The 23230-nt window shown below is 44.6% G+C and overlaps 1 protein-coding gene and 1 non-coding gene across 6 annotated transcripts in view; one reads left to right on the top strand and one right to left on the bottom strand.

Annotated features, from left to right (window-relative positions):
* The window catches only part of LOC146189209 (cytosolic endo-beta-N-acetylglucosaminidase-like), an 83597-nt gene that overhangs the window by 42237 nt on the left and 18130 nt on the right, over window positions 1-23230 (bottom strand). For 4 of the 5 annotated variants that reach the window (XR_014707639.1, XM_084604112.1, XM_084604110.1 and 1 more), the window contains exon 1: window positions 1733-3129. The exons of the other annotated variant lie outside the window; for it this stretch is intronic. Coding sequence is in view for 3 of the 4 variants with exons in the window: in XM_084604112.1 (XP_084460238.1) it covers window positions 1733-1956 (224 nt within the window). In the remaining variant the exon portion in view is untranslated. Of the gene's footprint in view, window positions 1-1732; window positions 3130-23230 lie in introns of those variants that run through there. 5 annotated transcript variants of the gene reach the window in all.
* TRNAF-GAA (transfer RNA phenylalanine (anticodon GAA)) lies at window positions 12538-12611 on the top strand. Its single transcript has one exon. It is a non-coding gene; the product is annotated as a tRNA-Phe (tRNA).

Raw genomic sequence — 23230 nt, forward strand, 5'->3', positions numbered from 1 at the left:
GATTTGTTTCTAATACATCCGCATCCATTTTCAAAGCTGCGTTATCACTTATGACATGACTGTAAATGTTTCAGCCCCTTATGATAACCCAGGATTTTTTAATCAGGCCCACGCCGTTTTTTCCATGAAACGGGCATTTAATGTTATCGCGTTAAAATTTGCATGCCCTTGTTCGTGGGTGGCGCAAAGCCATAAAACTGAGCGAGACGACATTGAAAAGTTCTATTTGTCATTTCCATAAAATTTGAACAATCAATGCGCGAGAAAGCAACTGAAACACGTTATGACTTTTGGATACCCGTGCAGAATTCACATGCCTCTTCCACATGCATTAGGAAAAAAGGCTGCATTAATCACCTGATTTTTCTTCAACTATGTAGGAAGTTGTTCCTTCGACATTTAACAATATTTGTTCAACTACTCGCTCAGTTTTGTACGAGCCTCAGCTTACCGACACACATCAGTAATCCTGCATGGCATGCCAGGGCTACCATGCATGCACCGTGGTAACGGCTGCCGACAGTTAAATAGACAGGAAGTTCGCTTCCTCTTCCATTGTTGTACGAATTTTATAGTTCGCTTTATAATTTATATCAGTAATCACACAAAAGGCGAAGGGAATTCGATTAAATGATAATCCAGGAAATCCTTCAGGAAGGTGTCGCCAGCGACTAAAGATTAAATAGCAAATATTTCTCGAGTACTTTGAACCGAAAAAAAAAAAAAAATATTGTGTCTGAGATCTGAGCCGGAATAGACGCCTCTGAGACGCAACGAAACTTCGCACTGACCTAATCCTTATTTCATTTTAATTATTTTTATTTTTATCAGCTTGTAGGATTTTCTTCATGTTATCAGGTGGGACAGTACCACAGTTCCGCTAGTTTACCGTACACAACACTCAGTGCGTAAAAATAGTTCGTCTTGTGTGTCAATATGCTTGATGCGATATTGCTTTCTCTATGCTTTCCTTTTGAGTCCGGTGGATACATACTTCGCCCCCTATTCGGCAGCAGAAAGGAATGTTAGGAGCAAACACCTGTCACTATTCTAGTACTTATATCCGCCCCTCATTTAAAGTTTGATAGCGCAAGCTTTGAGATAAAGGATATTTTGGGTTTAAAAAAAGACGACAGGCAGGGAAGAAAACCCAGGCGTGGGAAGCAAATTCCCACAACAGAACCGTCACTAAGACGTGTTACGGTCTCGACTATAGCCGCTGTCGGCGGGCCCATAAAATTCAGCCAAAGGTTGTGTTGTGTTTTATGGCACATGGCAACTAAGGCCATCAGGCGTCAAAAGCAAGGTTAAAAATCTGGACTATGTTAAAGGGCTTTAAAAAGTTACTATAGGTTCTATAACTTATTTAGATTGCTTCTTTTAGGAACGAGAATATGCCGAAATGTCAATAAGTGACATTTCTCCTAAAAGTAAGCTTTGGTGGAATGTTATATGCTCATTGTAAACTTGTGGGCTTCTGTCGTAGGTCTTCAAGTCTTGTAGAACTGATTAAGATATGGTTGATTGTGAGCATGTCTCCACATTCTTCACAAGTAGGCTGATCATGTTTCGTTAGTAAAAGGTTATGTGTAAGGTGGGGGTGTGTGACTGATACGAAGACGACATAAAAATCAGCCAAAGGCTATTCGCATATGGAGAACACTATTTATCGGACACTGATCGGCAAGCACGCTAAGCTCAAGACTGATCATGTCGTTCGCACACATCGTACCTATCCTCCAGATAGCCGCCCATCATGTCGTGACAGAACAGTGTCCTCGGAGTCAAGGGGTCATCGCCCCTCTTGACGTCTCGCAGCGCTTCGATTGCGACGACCGGTGCATTCTTGAATTCCAGAAGCTGGTCTAGCGTCTCCAGCGGCTCGACGGCTGGTCCGGATGCGACCGAGACTGACGAACTCGTCGAATCAGAATCCGATTCTACATCCAAATCCATACTCCTCGCAACGGGTGGGCACCTGGTGCGAAAGTAGGAACTGAAAAAAAGAAAACAGCCAAGAACAAAAGCCACGAGTGAAGTAAAGAAAACCTTAGCGCCAGCGGAACCGTTCGGGTTGTACGTAGGTCGTGGCGTGTGGATTGTAGACGTTAGGTGTTCTCAGTTTAGACGTTTTCCCTAAACGGCCGCGCTACGGGTGTATGAAAGCACATAACAACCCTGCTGGTCGCGAGCGATTCAGGAGTGCGCATAAAGGCGTTTTATTTTTTGACAGTGCGCACAACAGGGACTCAATAATGGCATATATCTTGGCAGTAAGCATCTGCAAAAAACTGCAGAAATAAGCTGGATAGTTCCTCGATGTTGGTGATTCATACTTGGAAAGAAGACAGCGCAAAGAAATGTAAAGGGTTATGGAGCGAAAGCATCAGCTGCGGGTGACGCTGATGCTGATGCTGATGCGGCCATTCCCCTTTGTATCGGGGGATCACAAAGTTCTGGATCAGGCCATGAGAAACGGGTAGAAAAATTGAGGAGTGAGAGAAAATTCTATGCTAAATGTTCAGTCAAATAGTCCGAAGAAGTAAGAAAGAGAGAGAAAGAAGAAATTTAACAGGCTTCTCTGTTGCGCCACCAGTCCTCGAGGCGGCGCTTTGTCGTCTCCACTGCCCTCATGATTACCCTAGTCTCTTCGGGTAGTGACGTCGACTGTAGACCGAGTGCTGTCAAAAGCGCCTCCGTTGGTGTTGTCGCTGTTGCAGTGGGGGCGGGTCGCAGTTCTGGACACTCGATCACTACATGTTGGATGGTCTCGTCGGCTGCGCCGCACCTGGGGCACCGGGTATCCAAGCCCTCGGTGTATTTGGCTCGTATTGTCCTTGTGACCGAGCATTCTTCTTCGTCGTCGTCGTCTTCTTAGTGGCTGTTGAAGGTCATTCGTGACTGCGGCCACGGAGTACGCGACGGGCCGAAACCTGGCGTAGTATTGCTTTCGCAATAAAAGGACAACCGCAGAAGAGGACAGGACACAAACACAAATAACGCACAAAAAACGCCACAAAGAAAGAAAGCAAAGAACACTGCACAAAGAAGAAAGAAAGTTCTTTGTTTCGTGTCCTCAGAGCTTTTACAACATGCCAGCTCATCTGTTGTAGCGCTGGAAGGACAACGGCACACTGTATTGTATTGTATTGGGGTTTTATGGCGCATAAGCAACTGAGGCTATCATGCGCCAAGAGCAAGGTTAAAATCTGTTCTTATTTCAAAAGGGGAAGAAGGTTCGTTAAAGTTTATAGTTTATTCAGAACGTCTGCTTCTTTTAAAAAACTAAGAACACATGTTAAGTTTATTATTGCTCTTTCTCCTAAAAGTAATTTGGGATGGAAAGGGATGGCACGATCATAAAAAATAGTGAAATGCTTTCTCCGTAGTGTCTCTAGTTTTGGGCATGTAATCAGGATGTGGTTGACTGTGAGTACTTCTCCGCATTCTCCACACGTAGGCTTATCTTGTTTCATTAGTAAAAAATTATGTGTGAGATGTGTGTGCCCGATACGCAGACGGCATACTGTAACCTCCATGAAGCGTTCCTGATGAGTGCTTGTTTCCCATTCTTCTATTTTAGGCTTTACGAGGTGCAATTTATTACTTTCTTGGTTATTCCATATAGACTGCCATATATCCTTTTGTTTTCGTTTAATTAACTTTATGCAATCCTTATAAGGTATGTTTACTTTCTCTATTTCTTTCCTGCCTGCTTGAGCAGCACACACGTCCGCTCTCTCATTTCCTTCAATGCCCATGTGGCTTGGAACCCAACAGAATATTATGTTGTGTCCTTGGGTTGAGATCTTTATTACATCGTGTATTATGTTACCGAGTAACGGCATGACTGCATTTCTGGAGTTTAGAGCTGTGAGCACACTCAGCGAATCTGTATAGATAACACTGTTCTCCGTGCCCTCGTACACAATTTTTGCTACAGCTACCCGGACAGCATAACACTCGGCTGCAAATACTGATGCACATTGAGGAAGTCGAATAATTTTTTCGGAGTTTGGATCCACTACAGCGCTGCCAACATAGGAGGCAGTTTTTGATCCATCCGTGTAAAACTCTGTGCATTTTCTGTATTTCTCTTTTAGTGCGCGATATTCTTGTAATATATATTCTGTAGGAGTTTCGCTCTTTTTGAACTGTGTAAGAGTGAGGTCACAGACTGTTGGAAAGTTGTACCATGGGGCCAGGGGCCTATTTTCTTGAGCGACATCAGGCAAGGTGTCCAGAATATGGAGCTCACGGCAGATGTCTTCAAATCGCATTATCAAAGATCTTGTTGTCTGAGGCTTATTTGAGAATATTGTTCGGGAGGGGCAAGTTGTGACAATTGGGTAACAGATGTGTTTTTTCCGTGTCCTTATTTTGAGGACATATGCGCATGTAAGTAAAGCTCGTCTATCTTTCAGTGAAGGCTCGTTAGTTTCAACATAGAGGCTATGCACAGGAGACGTTCTGTATGCACCACAAGCAAGGCGGAGGCCTAAGTTATGCACTGGGTCTAATTTCTTTAAATATGATTTCCTAGCTGATCCATAAACTATGCTTCCATAGTCCAAGGAGGAGCGCACAACAGATCGATATATATGCAAAAGGCATGCCCTATCAGATCCCCAATGTTTGCGTGAAATGACTTTTAGGATGTTTAGGGATTTGGAGGCTTTCTTCTTTAGTGCTTGTATGTGAGGGAGAAAAGTGAGTTTTTTGTCAAAAGTAATTCCCAAGAATTTATGGTTATTGTTTATGGGCAGTTTGATTTCATTTAGGTGTAAGGTAGGATTGGGCTGTATGCCTCGTTTGAGCGAGAACATAACTGCCACTCTCTTCTGCGGAGAAAATTTAAACCCATTTTCACTGGCCCATTTTGTTAGCTTATTTATTGTTAATTGGATCTGTCTCTCACATGTGGACATGTTGCATGATGTGTAGGCTATTTGAAGGTCGTCCACATAGAGTGAATACATTATGGAATTTGGTATTACTTTACTAATCGAATTCATTTTTACAACGAAAAGTGTGGTGCTTAAAATGCACCCTTGGGGCACACCATTCTCCTGCAGAAAGGTTCTTGACAAAGTGGTCCCAAGACGTACTTGAAACGACCGATGTGACAAAAAGTCTCTTAAAACCTTTAGCATTCTGCCACATATGCCTAAATCTGCTAGGTCGCGCAATATCCCATACCTCCAAGTTGTATCGTATGCTTTCTCAAGGTCAAAGAAAACGGCAAGGCAATGCTGTCGGTGTATAAAAGCCTCTCTGATAGTGTTTTCAAGACGCACGAGATGGTCAGTTGTTCAACATCCTTTTTTAAAACCGCACTGATGAATGTTTAAAAGTTGATGAGATTCTAAAACAAAAGTTAGTCTGATGTTTAAAACACTTTCAAATGGTTTTGCTAAACAGCTGGTGAGAGCAATGGGCCTATAACTACTAGGAGATGTCGGCTCCTTTCCGGGTTTTAAAAATGGTACGACAACAGCTTTTTTCCACGCCTCTGGCAATTTTTCTAGGACCCATATTTTGTTAAAAAAATGTAATAGTGCCTCTATGGCAGGTTCGGATAAGTGCGCGAGCATTTTGTAGTGAATTTGGTCAGGACCAGGTGCAGTTTGTTTACCGGCAGCTAGGACATTTTTTATTTCTTGCAGTGTAATTAAGCTATTATAGGGTTCTTTTGTACCACTACTTGTAGGGAGTTTTTGTTTCTCTGCTGTGTTTTTGTGTTTTAGGAATGTTTGAGTGTAGTGTGATGAACTGGAAACTTCAGAAAAGTATTTACCTAAAATGTCGGCCTGTTCTTCTATAGTTGTCTGTACTCCAGGGGCTGTTAGAAGGGGAATGGTAAATGGAGAGTAGCTGCCATTTAGCTTTCTAACCTGTTCCCACATTTGTTTTGATGTTGTTGAGCTGTTTATAGAAGTTACATAGTTCTGCCAGGAGGCTTTTTCGGCGCGGCGGCGGATGTAGCGGGCTTTTGCTCTTGCTTTTTTAAACTTGACGAAATTGTCCTGTGTTGGGTATCTGCGAAAAATTCCCCATGCTTTGTTTTGTTCTTTTTTTGCTTGTTTACATTCTTTTGAATACCAGGTTTTGTGATTTTGTTTCACCACTCCTGAGGACTGAGGTATTGCTATATGTGCTGCAGTAAGGATACAATTTGTGTAAGCATCGTTTAGTTGATCTATATTATATTTATCGGGAGTAATTTTTTCTAGGCTGGCCTTCTCTCGGAACAGTGCCCAATCGGCTAAATGCAGCTTCCAGCGTCGCGGCTTGGATGGGATGGTTTGTGGTGAAGATGTTAAGCTGATTAGTATAGGTAAGTGATCACTTCCATATGGATTATCTAAAACGTCCCATTTAAAATCTGTAAAAATTGATGGTGAGCTGAGGGATAAATCAATACAGCTCATCTTTCCGGAACTAGATGAACAGCAGGTTGGTTTCCCGGTGTTAAGGAGACAGATATTATTACATAGTATACAATCCTCGATGATTTCGCCTCTCGTATCTGTTTTTCTACTGCCCCAAAGGATGGAATGTGCATTAAAATCTCCTACTATTAAAAATGGCTCTGGAAGCTGCTTTAAAAGATCTTCTAATTTATATCTACTAAATTTAAGGTGCGGATCTAAGTATATGCAGCACACAGTTATAGTTTTAAAAGCCTGTAAGGTTACTGCTATAGCTTCAAACTTAGTTTTTAGTTTGTGTTCTCGAACTGCTACTCCACTTTTTACTACTATGGCAACGCCACCTGAGAGCCTGAGAGCTTGCTCTCGATCGCGACGGAAGACTGTATAGTTTTTGAGTATGTTCTTATGTTTGGGACCTAAATTTGTCTCTTGCAAACACAAGGCTAGTGGTGAGTGAGTGGCCAATAAGTGTTTTATGTCATTTATATTAGTTAAAAGTCCTCTGCAGTTCCATTGTAAAAAAGCCATTTTGTATTAAATGAGTAGAGCAAGTTAAGTTTTGTTTTCAGGCCCTCTGATTCGGGGCTTTTCTCGTTTTTGTCTATCCAAGGAGCTGCGCCGTCCGTCTGACGTCGACGGCACAGGACTGCCTTGGCTTGTGTCCATCGCGTCTTCTGACACGCTGGACGCCCGTGCGGACCGCACAGGTGCGTTTGTATTTCCCCTCACCGCATGGTGGGAGGCCTTGAGGCCGGCTGACCTGGGGGTCTGCGCAGCCTGTTTTTCTGGTGGTGGTGCAGCGCTGGCCGCAGCCACCAAGGGCACGGATGGCCCTGCTCCCGGTTCACTGTGTGAAACCTGGGCAGGTGCCAGAGTGTTGTGGCTCAGTGCCCTGTTGTGCCACAACAGAATAGGCCGGTTTTTTTGACAGAACACGATTGCGTGCTTCCCGGAAAGTTATGTTTTCTTTGACCTTGATGGTAATGATTTCCTTTTCCTGTTTCCATATTGGGCATGTGCGTGAATAGGCAGGATGACTACCCTCACAGTTGGCACACAAATGTGTCTGAACCTCACATTTTTGGGAATCGTGTTCATGGGAAGCACATTTTGCACATCTCGGCTGGCCGCGGCAAGTCTGGGAGCCGTGACCATAGTTGGCACTTGAAACAGCGGCGAGGATTTGGAATATATTTCCTGAGTTGAAGTTTCACATAACCTATTTCGACTGATTCAGGGAGGATACTTTGTGCAAATGTCAGGACAAGGTGCTTGGTCGGAATCTCTTTGTCATCACGCCTCATTTTTATTCTGTAAACATCTGTTACGTTTTGGTCTTTGAGGCCTTCTAGAAGTTCCTCTTCGGTTAGGGATCTGAGGTCATCGTCAGAGATAACTCCGCGGACAGTGTTCAGAGAACGGTGTGGACTGATGGTCACTGGGATTTCTCCAAAAGACTTTAATGTGGACAGTTTTTCATGTTGTTGATTATAGAAGATTTCCAACAGAAGGTCTCCGTTCGGAAGTTTCTTTACGTTGTAACCCTGACCTATTACTTCTGTCAGTGTCTTGGTCACTATGAAAGGTGAGATTTGTCTAGCCGTTTTCTCAGCGTTGTCACTGTGTACTACATGAAATCGTGGGAACCTGTTTGGGTTTTTCAGAAAGAATTTAGAGGTTTCGTCGGTGCGACCCCTTTTTCGGGATCGATCATGTGAGAGTAAAGAAGCCATAAAATAATGTTGATGTTCGGCCAGGGTGGCGGCCGCCCACCACCGAGCCCAACAAGGGGACGGGACGGGAGCTTCCGAGAAAGTCCAGCCCACGCCAGCCTTACACCCTGACTATAACCAAATATGGCGTAACACAGGGTGGTTAGCCACACAAGGTTAACCCTTGCCGCCTGGAAAATGAAAAATCCAAGAAAAGAGGAGGAGACAGGAAAGTTGTAAGCAAGAGGACAGGAAAGCAAAAGATGGAGGGGAGGACAGGAAAAGGCGACTGCCGATTTCCCACGGTCGGGTCAGGCCGGAGGTGCCGTCTATGGGAAGCGTGGGCCAAAGTGGTGTGTTGCCTCCGCCGAGGGGCCTTAAAGGTCCAAACACTCGGCATCGGCTCAACCACCAGGATCCCCTTTTCCCCAGACACGACGATGCCACGCACGGCTACACGTGGGTGCTCGGGGTCCGTGGTGTCGCACAAAACACACAAACACCTGCTTTAACAGGTGCCCCCTGCGGGCGAATCGGTGTTACGTTCAAATCGACATGCCATCAAATTGCCCGGCCGTGTGTTCCATTTGGAACAGGTGTGCCTTGACTTTCACTTTTGATATCCAAGCCAAACCCGCGATCAGCATGTCAGCTGCAATTAGATATTAGTATGCAGTCCAAACGTTTGTTCAGACAGACAAAACTTCATCCGGAGCTGGGACACATTTTAACTTATACAAGGTGAGGGAGCACAAAACCCAAAACTGTTAGAGTGCCCACTCTGGAACAGCAAATTCCGCCACTAAAAATCTGTAATTAGCGTAGATTAGTTTCTAAGGACGCTAGATTTATTCAAATAGTTCACCTCCTGCAACATTAACGAATGAGAAGGGATATAACTAGGCTCCTGCAACGCGAAGGGTTCATACAAATTAACGGTTCCACATACGGGCCGGAAGCGAAGGTACGGAAACACTGCTCACGCCACATGGCTGGAGGCATTCGAGGTGACGATGAGCGCGAGGAGGGGTGATTAGCAGACCAGGGCGATTAACCCAATCCAGGGAAGGCAATAATAGCCACTCACTACACAGAAAGGAGCTAAGGCTACATTAGCAGATAGTATAAATATCAGCAAAGAAGCGAGGGATATGGCAAATCTTCACTCACGGGCTAGCGATGCCTCGACTCGGGCAAGATGGCGGTATCCTCAGAGCTGCTTTGAACGCCTCTGCTAACGCCACCACGAGCTTCTTCTTCTACTTTGATATATGCACATATCCACGAAGCGTGAATGGCCAGGGTTCCGTGTGGACTGCCAAATGTGCTACAGATACTGAATTAGTGTAATAAATCAGTTATCGACTAAGCAAAAATCTAGGCTCTAAGACCACAAAATCCAATCAAAGCAAAAAAAAAATACCGAGCAAATGTTTTCAAGTTTGTAAATTTGGAACACAATTATAAAGGAAATCTGTCCGTAGCTGTGATGATATTATGTAAATAATTACAAAATTGAGGCAACGCAAATCCTGTTGCACTCGCATTGAAGAAGAGAAGAAGCGGGACCGACAAAGTAAATCTCGACTGTGTTATTGGAATTTCTAAATGTTAGTTAGTTAGTTATATGCGGTTTAATTGCGCAATAGCGGCTATGATGCGCCAACAACAAGGTTAGATGATTTGTTACGTGAGGTGCCTATAGAGTATGGTACTAAATTTTGATTTAAAGCCTTCAGCTTCTTAAGAAATGTACAAATAAAAGCAAAGTCCACGAATGCTTGTTCGCCTAAAAGCAATGCAGGGTGAAATGGAATGCGTTCATTAAAAACTACTGTAAAATATATTTTCATAAGATCCTCAAGTCGCGGGCATGAGATTAAAGTGCGTTTTATTGTGAGCTCAGCACCGCACATTTGACAAACTGGTTTGTCTTCTTTTGTCACGAGGAAATTATGTGTGATGTGTGTGTGTGTCCTATGCGTAGACGACATAAAATAACTTCGATAAACCGTTCTTGATGTCGGCACGATTTCCATTCCCTTAGAAATGATTTTCCTAAGCAGCTTGCCACCTCTCTTTTAGTTTGCTGCGCACCAATTTTATGCAATCCCTTTGGGGTATGTTCTCACGATATATTTCTCTGGATCTGGCTTGTACAGCGCATGTGTTATCTGTACTATGTTGTGTATTATGTTGCCAATCAGCGGATCAACTGCGTTTTTAGAGCTTAATGCAGTGAGGATGCTTAATTAACCAGTGTAGATAATGCTATTTTTGATATTTTCATTACTTGTTTCGTCCACAGCGACACAAACTGCATAGCATCCTGCTGGAAAAGCAGAATCGCACTGAGAGAGTCATATTGATTTCTCTTTTTCATTTTGCATATTGCACTTTCAACAGTCTTTAGTTTTTGATACATCTGTATATAATGAAGTGCAGTTGCCGTATTTCGCCTCCAGGACCAGGTATTGTATTATGAGCTCATGTAGTGTCTGCGCTTTCTGAAATTTTGTTAGTATGATTTGATTTGGTTTGTGGGATTTAACGTCCCAAAGCGACTCAGGCTATGAGAGACGCCGTAGCGAGGACTCCGGAAATTTGTTAGTATGAGGTCACAAACATTGGGGAAGGTGTACCATGGTGGTAGTGGTGTTTGCCTTGGAGCAATAGCTGAAATTTCACTCATTCTGTTCAGGTCCTGGCATTTTTTCTTCGAAACGCAGAAGTGGTTTTATTACATGGGGCTTGTTGCCGAAGAGAATCCTGTATGGACATTTTGTGACTAGTGAGTGACAGAGGTGTTTAGGTTGGGAGCGGAGTTTAAGGACCTATGTACAAGTTAGTGCCGTTCTTCCATCTTCTAAGGAATGTTCATCGGTTTCCACATAGAGGCTGGCTATTGGGGATGTTCTATAAGCACCGGAAGATAACTGTAAACCAAGATTATGCACTGAATCTAGTCGTTTTACGTAGGATGGCCCTGCCGAGCCATATACGATTTAGTCTAATTTGAAACGAATGAGCGAACGATAGATATGTAATAAGCATGCCTTGTCAGAACCCCCAATGTTTCCGTGACAGTAGCTTTAGGACTTTGAAGGCCTGGGACGCTTATTTCTTTAGGTTGTTTATGTGTGGTAAAAATGTTAGTTTTTATCAAGAGTGACGCCTAAAAATTTGTGTTCTTGTTTGAGTGGCATTGCGGTTTGGTTAAGATGTAGTGTGGGGTAAGCCTGTAGGCCTTGTCTCAAAGAGAATAGAACCGCTACAGTTTTGTGAGTAGAAAATATAAATTCATTTTTATCTGCCCAGGCTGCCAGTTTATTTATTGTAATTTGTATGTGTCGTTCACAACTAGATATATTGGAGGAGGTGCACATTATTTGCAGATCATCTACGCGCACTGAGTACAATATGGATTTAGGAATGACCTTTGCTATTGAGTTCATTTTAACTACGAAGAGGGTTGTACTGAGGATGCACCCCTGGGGTATACACCGTAAACTTGTTTAAGAAAGTAGCGCCTAGGCGGACTCTTGAACGTGCGGTTTTGTTAGGAAATAGCCCAAACAGCTCAGCATCCTGCCACGAATACCTTGGTCCGCTAGGTCACGGAGGGTACCGAATCTCCACGTGGTATCGCAAGCCCTCTCCAAGTAGAAGAAGACTCCGATACTGTGTTGGTTGTTAATGAACGCTTCCTATAGTGTTCTCGAGACGGACAAGGTGATCTGTAGTTGAACAGGCTGTTTTATATTCACACTGATGTACGTATAATAGTTGTTGGGACTGAAGTATGAAGGTTAGTCTGATGTTTGCAATGCTTTCGAATGATTTGCCTATGCAACTGGTGAGTGCTATTGGCCTTTAACTGGTAGGACTATTAAGGAAGAGTACTACAACTGCTTCTTTCATGCCTCAGGTATCTTGCCGGTTATCCATATTTTATTAAACAATTTCAACAGCGCTTCAACTGCTGGTTCAGAAAGGTGGTCAAGCATGGCCTAGTGTACATTGTCTGGGCCCGATGCTGCTTTTTTCCCTGAAGATAACACTGTTTATTTCTTGTAAAGTAATCAGCTAATTGTACTCGTCATAAGTGCCTGCTCTAAAAGGAAGTCTGTTTTTCTGCTATATTTTTCTGCTCAGTGATAGTGTGTGTGTAATTGGATGATCTGGACACTTAGCAAAAATTTTCTCCCAAAATTGTGGCCTGTTCTAGCGTAGTTTGTGTACCAGGCGTTGTAAGTAATTAGGGAGTAATTATTTCCTTATTACAAATTTACTCCACCTTGGGGGTTTCCCCTAAAATATTTGATCAACACAATTTCCACTGCGAGTTATAGATCAATTCGCTCTCGCAATACCGTCTGATCTTGTGACCGTCCTGGTTAGCTCAGTCGGTAGAGCGACTGCACCGAAAAGGCAGTGGTCCCGGGTTTGATTCCCGGATCAGGACGAATTTTTCTTTAACTACGAAGTTTCTGAGGAAGCTGTATAGTTTTACTTTGTAGCCTTATGGCTGTGCTTGGGTAGATGATAAGGAGCAATTACTCCCTTATTACAAATTTACTCCACCTTGGGGGTTTCCCCTAAAATATTCGATGAATTTAAACATCCGGCACTTTCCACAACCACACAGTAACCAAATACGTAGATGCATGCCTCTGTCTTTCAAAGAACCGTGCTTAGGTGACCCGCCACTAATGCTTGTGTGGAAACCCGTAGAAATAAATCGACGTAAAAGCGTCCGACGAGTTCACGTAGCTGCCAGTGCAGCCAAGAACGCACTACGTTTCGCCAGCCTTGTTTGGCCAGACTTTGTTTCACCGGACATATTCACACAGCTAGCCCAACTTTCTGCTCTCCCGCACAACATCATCTAAACATTAGGATTTCCAATTTCCACACAAACCAACGACAAACAGCGCTCTCCAATGGGCATGCCGGCTGAGGCCGGCGCATGCCAACAACGAGTGATGCGCAGAGAGGCGGCGCCACTCGTTCAGCTGTCCGGTCCCTACAGGAGGTATACACGTGACGTCATCCACTAGGGGCGCTAGCGGCCAGCGCAGAATTCGCCATACGCGTGGTCGTGTGTGTGGGCGCCACACTCAACCGCAGTATTCAACTCGTTCTGATCCGTGGGGTAAGCCTTTCACGCCTTTACAGAATTTCTGCGTGCGCCAGCGAAAACCATGCGAGCGAGTGGATATACACCCGTGGACTTCGTGGAACAAGAAAAACGACTGTCTGGACAAAATATTTGACTGTGAAAACACCGGCTCGTACGACCGCGGTAACTTCGTCGAGGTGTTTCGTGTACTACAAGACCACTGCTTCGCGTTGAATGCCCTGACATCGGTGCCTGCCATGTAAAGTGCGGTCTTAAGTTTTGCGATAGGTGAAGAAATTAAAACGTACTAAGCCATGAATGTGTTTTAATTTTTGGCAAGAAAGCGAAGCCAAGAGCCATACGTGCCTGTGGGTGTCGATGACCGGCGTGCCGTTTTTAGAGGTGAGCATATTGCGACGTGTCTGTTCGCTTAGCTAACGCTGTCACCTCCTCCGACTTGCAAGTGACATGTTACAACTTTATCAAGCGTTATCGCTGCACATTGCGCTGTTGCGAACTTAGGTTCCATGGGTTATGTGCATCTCAAGCAGAGCTACGTAGCCGATACTAAATTTGTAAAACATGCTCTCTAGGTGTGCCGTTTATTCTGAGAGTGCGTGATAGTACGTTTTTTCTCGACTTTCTGTAATCCAAATTAAGCAACTGCATTGATTCGCTTTACTGCTGGAAAAGCGCCTGTGGAAGCTTCGGCAGTCTGCCGACTACCGCCACTAGAAGTGTACGTTTCGCCGCCATGCCAGCTTTAGAATTGGGGAATTTAATGCGCTCGCTGTCTTTTCAAGATGTGTTCTGCCTCAGTGGCAGCTAACAACGAGTTTAACGAGCTGCAAGTAGTTTTTCGCGAAATGGGTAACCGGCCACTTTTACTGTCGAGCTGTTGCACGGGTGATGCCTAGGTGCAACACTAAACAGCGTGTTATGTCCCGGAGCATCAAATATCGCTGCAGACTCCATGCGCATAAAGGACTCAACAAAGAAAAGTGGATGTAGACATATTTACCAGCTTAATAAAAGTTTACGAATCTTTTCCAATATACGGCGGGCACCTGACAGCGAACCTGAAACTGCGCGAGCCGACGAGCGCCGATGCCACCGGCGACCTCCGACATGCGGACGAGGCGGGATGATGCTCGCGCCATCTGGTAGTACGACCTCAGTGAATACCTCCTATGCAAAGCCGCGTTCACGTAGCGTCCTGTTGCAGATAGATCGCGCGAGCGACACAATGCACTAGCTGTCGGGGTGGGGCACCCGGCACTATACGTCTGTGGTAGCACACACGGAACGATGGTGACGATGATATTTAAGCTTTACCGACTATAATCAGAGCCGGTGTATGGTAGCGCATCTAGTTCAGCGCCACTGAGCGATATTTTGCAGAGCGAGAGCGTGCGCTACCACATTTGGTCACGTGACCTTCGGTTTGTACGGACGCCGGCCTTCGGTGACGGGCACCTAATCGGGCGTGTGTTGCGCATTCTATTTCCCAAGGCAGCTATCCCGCTTGGCACTGCTGAACGACTGGCAAGATACGGCCTTTTGGACCCTATCTGTTAGAGGAATAAGGTAATAGCAGGGTGCAAGACCCTATTCCCTAACCGATAGGGTCCTATTATTAAAATGTGAAGTGTGAATTGACAGTGCCAAATATCAAATTCAATTAAACAGATCTATCTCATAAACGTATAAGAAAAAGACCAGCTCTTTATGAAATCCTACCACTATCACATGTACCTGCGTCACGACCTTGTCTCGAAACCGCAGGTTAATAGTAGGCGCGCTGGTAAAAATGGAACTAAATACGCCTTCATTACCGCCTTCTTGTATATGTATGTGCGCGCGCCTGGTCGACGCCATGGTTTTGTATACCTACTAATAATGGCGGAACAGGTTTGTGTATGGAAAAAATATAAGTAGACGATATCTTCAGAAGGAAGTCTGTTAGTTTGAGTACAAGATGCATAAAGTGGGGAATGAAGGCAACTCCAACTAGGCTGCAGACTGGGAGGAGGGAAATGAACGACAGTGTGGAAACGTTTCGCGGAGCGAATTAAGTCGTGCTTCATTTCGGCAGCGGAAGTGGCGATTAAATCGCCGGTCAGAAGCCTTCGCATTTTAATTTTTTGTCCCTTGGAAACTGTCTTCTTTGTCACACTCACTGAGCGACCTACTCAGCTCTGTGGCGAGTGCGGTTTTGCGTTCAGGTGTAACACCTCTTCGTAATACGTGCGCAAGTCAGACAGAAGTTTTACACAGATTGCGTGTAGAGACGTGGCAAGTGTTTTACTCTTGAGAACTTGGCCAAGACGAACAAGACAACGGCAGACCTGTTAGGCAAATCTACATTACTTCGAGGGCATTGAAGCCTAGCTTTGGCAAGAAAGGATTTTGCCTTGCTTCTAAGGTTGAAAAGCCGAGAAATGGACGATTCCGGATGTGGCGACGCGGCTCTGCAGTACGGCGTTGATTAATCCAAGTGCATGGCCGCCGAAAAAAGCGCTGGCGCTGAAGGAAAGACAAGTCACGGACACGGCCGCAGCTGGCCCTGCCGCATGGTCGTGATCCCAAAGTAGAGCAGGCCATAAGCTCACCAGTCATCAACTCGCAAGTGTTCATCGCGTAAATCATTTTGCAGATCATTACATCACAGCTCATCAGATCACAGGTCTTCACCAGCGACCGCCAATGTGGCCTCTGCACAAGCGCCGTCGTCGCATCAGAGAGACCTTGACAAGTGCGGCTTTGCAGTTGGACGTCATGTCACCTGCCTGTTTCTTGATTTGTTCTGCGTTCGGTGTCGCCATCGTGATTTTAAATACTCCTTACTACCTGTAGTGGAGCCTCACTTCAACTTCCTGCTCAACGATCATCACTACTCGGACACTCACGTGGTTTGGTCTTAACTGCGGCAGATGTCCAAAATTTTTCAGTCGCTCTGCGTTCTGCCGCTGTTCAAGTTGAGCAAATGTATCAACTTCCTACGATACGACGATGTCTCTGGCATCCTCAAGCTCTTCTCTCCTGGCTTAGGCCGCAATATTCTTCCCCTCCTGGCTCCTATATTTACCGACGTCCTCTACACCACTCTGCTGCAGACTCTGTTCGTGGTCCAGGCGAACATCGTCGCTATTCTGCTTTTCGACGTCGACGCTGGAGCTCCACCGCATACCATACTCTCCGAAATCTGCCGCCTCGTGCATATGTGCTTGTATGCGTTCCATGCGTTCGAATACCCCAGGTGGATTCGTGGCTTGGACATGCCGCGGAGATAAGGTTCGGCAAAGACTGTCCGCCCTCTTCCTTGAGCTTCGGACTGCTGCCAGACGGGTTGACGGCGACGATGTGTCCGTCCTTGGGTTACACCGGCGGCGCGGGTTTTGACTATACTTTATTTACATTCCTTTGGAGCTCAGATATATTACGGTATGTTCAGTCTTATAGGTAAGTGATTTTTTTCGCCCCAACTCGTGGCTGTTCGTGGCCATGTTCTTTAAATTTAGAGAGTCGTTATTCTCTCGGTAGTCGTGATAGTTTAGCTCCTAAATTTCTCACGGCCCTCGCCTCTCATTGGCTGTTCGTTATCATGGGATAACTGACGGCGTCCGGCCGTGCTGACATTTGCCGGATTGACGCATGCACTGACAGGTGTCGTGCACAGGCGTCGCGAAAACATTTCTTGATCCGTTTCGCCGTAACGAACGTGATAAGTTTCAAATCGCACGAGACTGTACACTGTCCGTTCAGGGTGTTCAGATGTTAAATTGGCACTACGCCACTGCACTGGCTAAACTAAATCAAATATACTACATTCCTTGAACTGGCACAGTAAGTTCAAACGAGTCGGACAGGCCTATCATTATTAAAAGTGGCATAGTCTGCTCCCATTTTAATGCATTTCTGCTGTTCTACCCCTCCCATTTTAATGGACGGGCCCCTGGTTCCAGTAGCTCCATGGTTCAAGTAGCTGAGCGCAGTCTACCATTCATGGCCTGCACTTATTCTTGATCGCAAACTTTGTATGGTTAGGAATAGTATCGTTACATGTTTGTTGTGTGCTGTTCCGGATGTTTCTTACTTTTTTGCGATGTATTCTCCCCTTAAGCTCAGTATGCTCCGTCTTGATTGCTAATATGATAATATTATCACTCATTTTGTTTATTGTTTTTCCTTATTGCAGGACATTCAAGCAAGACTTCACATTAAGCATTTATATGGCTGCAAGCAAGAAAGGCACTCATCTTGAAGTTCGCTCTCTGAACCTCCAACGCAATCACGCCATCAGTGAAGAACTGTTCACGCACCTGCCCCAAGAAAGGCGTCTTATACCTGAGTTGCAGGAGAAAGTGCGCAACTTTCTGCGACTCAGGGCTATCAAGGTGATGGTAAGAGAAGAATTGCAAAATGAAAACGGAAATACCGGTCGAATATAGCAGCGAAAGGAAGGACTGCTAAAACAAGGAATGACTTGCCAGAAGTTGTGCGTATTTCGGCTCAGAACTGAAAATCAATTGAGCACCTCCTTACTATTAAGGATGATGAAATGCAAATGAAAACATTCTTTGAAGGCTTTCCGGAAGTGCTCTTTGTAGACGCCTCACACAAGCTTCTCGAGTCCACAGGGGCTTCTTTTTGGTAACTGTTGAAAATGGCAATGTGGAAAGTGAAATCGTAGCTTTTGGGCTGTTAACAACAGAAGACGGTGAAACACTTCGATGGGTTTTGAAACTTTTAGAAGCCTCAACCCGAGATGGCAAGCAATGCTAGTCACAATGGCTGGCAAAGACGTAAAAGAAAGAAACGTTGTGAGAGCTTCTCTCGTCAACTTTACTGCACATATGTGCATTTCACACTTTACAGACCTTTCGCAGGGAAGTGAGCATGCACAACTTAGGAATTTCAAGAGGAGAGCAGGACATAGCTCTGGATGTCCTGCAGCGCATGGTGTACGTAAAGAATGAAGTTGTTTATCAGAAGCTTTACGGCATGCTGCAGACGTCAGCAGCAGCTGAAGTAGTGGCATACTTTGATTCCAAGTGGCACTCCATTCATGCAGAGGGGATAACGGGCTTGAAATGGGAGTGGCAACTTCTTCATTTCAACAAATAATCGAGCTGCAAGCATGAAAGCAAAGCTGAAAGAACTTGTTGAACCCTTCAGCTCTCTTGAGATGTTTGTTGAAAAGTTCATTTCAATTATATATGCTCAACGAAGTGTAAAAAAAAACATAAGGCGACAGTTATGCTTCAAAAGGGAATAGTTGTGGAGAATGAGGATGAGGCCAGTGGACAATATTCACGGCTGCTAACACCATACGCTTATGACCACGTTCAAGCAAACCTTGCTACATCTGTAGCTAGAAATGACCGAAGTAAGCAAATTCATTGCAGCGAAAGGACACTGCACATCCCCTTTCCAAAAATCTATGTTGCTGCCTTGCCACCGTACTTTTGTCCTCCGGAAGTCTGCAGATCTTCCAAACTTTGGCAAAAGCCTATGTGCTGAAAGGTCGTACTGAGACCAATACGCGGAAATTTGTGGCATAACAGCCACTAATCATTGTGGTTGAGCGGCCAGTGTAGGTGAGCACTCGCAAAAATCAAATAATTTCTGCACACCAGAAGTTCAGGAAGGCAGCAGCTATTGCATCTAATGTGGTAGACCATACATCAGAGGGTTCAACAGCAACGTTCACGAGGAAGCTGAAAGTTCTTGAAGCTATTCTGGAATTCTAGGAATGAAGTTACCATAAATGAGGTGGCACTACCAGAACAATCCAATCAGGAAGAGTTGTCTGATGATCACAGTGAAACAATGGAGCCTGAGTAACTGCAGCTGGAAAATGGTGAGACATCGGTTGTGTTTGGCACTAATTCCGAACCAGATACGAGTGAGATGCATCACTCACATGAAAAAGGTTCTCTAGGCATTTCTGACAATAGTGCGGTTGCCTCCCAAGGTCATGAGGGCACTGTTGAGAATTCCAATTCTTTGTTTGCAGATTCTGAACCAGAAACAACGGAAACACATTTGTCACATAAAGATGTGCCAGTTAGCATCACTGACCAATGGTCGGACAGAATGCCAAGCTCAGAGTGTCATTGGCTTGCCATAAAAACGAAAAATGTCTGACAAGCAGCAGCCATATTGGCAGCTTAATTAAGGGGAAAAAATGAAAGTGTTGACGTGGCTGACAGGGGCTTAAAATTCAGCTGATACCATGAAATGGAAGCTTCTCAATGAATATTCAGTCGAGCAAAGAGCTGAATACGTTCATAGCGTATTCGAAATGACTGAAGAATGTTTCTCTATTATGACTGTTTCGACATGAACTTCGTGCGGTGTTACTTCACTCAAGATGGATGGCAAGCTGTGAAAATGGTCATGAAAATCGATAAAGAGTAAGAGTGGAGACTAAGCTGTGACCGGAGCTTGGACTGGAGCCGCCTGCCGCGTGTTGGACTCAAAATCCAGGCAAAAACAAAGTTATGAAATGCAGTCTGCAGTATTACAGCCGCAAGTCACTAATTGTCCTCGTTTTGCAACTGTAAATTGTGTGAATAAACAGAAACAAGTGCCTTCATCAATCTGATGAAAAGTGGTTTATTCATTTACTTATTCGTTATTCACAGCGCCATATTAAGGCATTAAAGTCAGAAGGAAGGCTAACAGGTTATTCTTTAAAAATTTCAGGTAGTACATGGCACAGGTAGGGCATTACATTGCACAAGCCTGCGAGTTTGCACGTCGTGGCTGTATTGTGGTGTCCTGTGCCACTTAAAATGCCATGCCAAAAATTGTGGTCGTCTAATACCCAATATAGAAATCCTTATGTAAAACACCACGAAGAACAGTTAGATTTAAAAGATTGTAACTCCCTGTAGTCCGTGAACCGCTGTATAGATATGCAACCAAGTAATCCACTGCTGCGGATTAATTGTTCTTTCTCTCATTCGGAGGACATTTACAACGTTCTGTTCTGCAAGGCCTTCTAGCATTTCTTGCTCGCTTATGTGAAGGAAGTCATAGTCAGAGATTACACCACGCACGGTGTTCAGAGATCTATGGGCGGTGATGGTCACAGCGACTTCCCCAATGCAGTGGAGGTTTGGAAGCTTTGCGTACTGTTTTGTCATTTAATTCAAGCAGTAGGTCTCCGTTTGCTATTTTTGTGACTGTATTTTGCACCAAGGGCATCTGAGAAACATTTTGATACTAGAAATGGGGACAAAGCTCGGGAAGGCTTTCCTTCAGCTTCGGAGTGCACGACGTGGTATTTGGGGAACTTTGGTTTTTGCAGGAATTGTGCTATGTCTTCGGTGCGCCTTTTTTGTTTAGGTGATCAGTTTTTACAGCAGAAGAAGCCATGTAATATGTGTGTTGTTCGGCCAAGGTGTCAGCCACCTACCATGGAGCCAACAAGGGGCAGGACAGGAACTTGTAACCAAGTCCAGTCCATGCCAGCTGTACACCCCAGCTATAACCAAACATGGCGTAACTCAGGCTTGTCAGCCACACAAGGTTAGAAAAAAAAAATCAACAAAGGAGGAAGACACAGGACTGTGCCAAGAAAAGAGATAGGAAAGTGAAAGCTGAAGGGGAGGACAGGAATAGGCGACTGCCGATTTCCCCCGGGTGGATCAGCCCGGAGGTGCCGTCTATGGGAAGCATGGGCCAATGTGGTGTGTTGCCGCTGAGGGGCCTTGAAGGTCCTAACACTCGGCATCGGCTCAACCATCAGGGTCTCCTTTTCCACAGACACGGCAATGCCCCGCACGGGTAAGCGTGGGTGCTCGGGGTCCGTGGTGTCGCACAGTACACACAAACACCTGCTTTAACAGGTGCCCCCCTGCGGGGCTAGAAAAAGAATGCAGCCAAATTCAAGAATCGGCCTCACATAGGCCTTTTACAGAAGTAGAAGAGTGTCTAGACGCATTCCAAATTTCCTCGTGTGACTCGAAACCCAGCAGAATTTTATGTTATATCCTCGAGCAAGGGCTGTTGTTACATTATATATGATGTCTCCGAGTGAGGGGGCGACAGCCTTTCTGGGATTCAGAACTGTAAGAACGCTTAGGGAGTCTGTGTAAATAATGCTGTTTGTGATGTTCTTTTATCATTTTTTCTATGGCAACAGAAATGGCGTATGATTCAGCAGTGAAAATAGATGCACAATGCGGAAGTCTTATTTCCTCAGAATCTTCTTGCACAACTGCCCTTCCAGCGTGCACAGCTGTTTTCGACCCATCGGTATAAAAGTCTGAAGCTGCTCTATTCTTTCTGCAGTTTAAGGAATTCCTGAATAATGTGCTGCTGTGGGTGTGTTTTTTTTTGGAGGGGGGGGGGTTGTTTTAGGAACTAGAATACTACTTTAGCACACATTTAAAATCAATGTAATTTTCTCCAACCCAACCATAAGAGCATTTAGGTAAGCCTGCAGTGAAAGATAGACGGCATGAATATATTTTGCAAAGGCGAAGATTGTATAGTATTGTATTGGTTTTAACGGCGCCTAAGCAGCTAAGGCTATGATGCGCCAAGCACAAGGTTGGAATTTGTTCTTGTATTACGCTTCATTTATTCTACAGTTTGTGTAAGATTTGCTTCCTACAGAAAACTCAAAACACAAGACAAATCAACAACTCCGTTCTCTCCTAAATTTAGTTTTGGGTGAAAAGGAATGTGTTCTTTGTAAAAAATTTTCCTTGGTGTTTCAATGCCTGTGCACGACAATAAAACATGGTTAACAGTTAGTTCCTCTCGCATGTTTCACACTGGGGTTTGTCTTCTTTTGTCAACAGACAATTCCGTGTCATGTTTGTGTGTCTCCAATGCGGAGATGGCATAAAATTACTTCTATGGAGCATTCTTGATGCCGGCATGACTTCCATTCTTCCAAAATGGGCTTTATTAAATGTAGTTTATTATCCACTTCACCATTCCAGGAAGACTGCCATTTGTCTTTTAGTTTGCGATGTACAAGATTCATACAGTCTTTGTGAGGTATGTTTATGTTTTTCATTTGCTTGTCACTAACTTTGGCGCACATGCGTCTACCCTCTCGTTGCCTTTAATGCCCACGTGACTCGGAACCCAGCAGAATTTTATGTTATATCCTCGAGCAATGGCTGTTACATTATATATGATGTCTCCGAGTAAGAGGGCGACAGCCTTTCTAGGATTCAGAGCTATAAGAACGCTTAGGGAGTCTGTAAATAATGCTGTTTGTGATGTTCTCTTGAATTATTTTTTTCTACGGCAACAAAAATGGCGTATGATTCAGCAGTACAAATAGATGCACAATGCGGAAGTCTTGTTATTTCCTCAGAATCTCCTTGCACAATTGCACTTCCAGCGTACACAGCTGCTTTCGACGCATCGGTATAAAAGTCTGTGAAGCTGCTGTATTCTTCCTGCAGTTTAAGAAATTCCTAGTAATGTGCTGCTGTGGGGTTTTGGTTTTTGGAAACTGTGAGAATGAGGTCACAGATTGCAGGAAAATTGTACCATGGAGGGAGCGAGTTGTATCTTGGAGCAATGTCAGGCAGAGTGTCAAGTATTCCGAGACTTTGGCACACCTGTTCAAATCTCAAAAGCAACTGCTTGATGGCTTGAGGTTTGTTATTGAACAGTAGTCTGGAGGGGCATGCCGTTATAAGTGGATAACATGTGTTTTGGCATAGATCGGATTTTAAGAACATATGTGCAAGTCAGTGCAGTTCGCCTACTTTCAAGTGAGGGTTCATTTGTTTCTGCATACAAGCTGGCTATAGGGGATGTTCTGTAAGCTCTGTATGAAAGCTGCAAACCTGAGTTATGCACATGATCCAGTTTTCGTAGATATAATGGCTTTGCGGAACCGTAAACTATGCATCCGTAATCCAAAGAGGATCGTACCAGAAGGCGATAGATCTGCATAAGGCATGCTCTATCTGATCTTCAGC

The sequence above is a fragment of the Amblyomma maculatum genome, chromosome 5, assembly GCF_055883805.1.
Source record: "Amblyomma maculatum isolate TAMU_Amacu chromosome 5, ASM5588380v1, whole genome shotgun sequence".
Classification (NCBI taxonomy): domain Eukaryota; kingdom Metazoa; phylum Arthropoda; class Arachnida; order Ixodida; family Ixodidae; genus Amblyomma; species Amblyomma maculatum.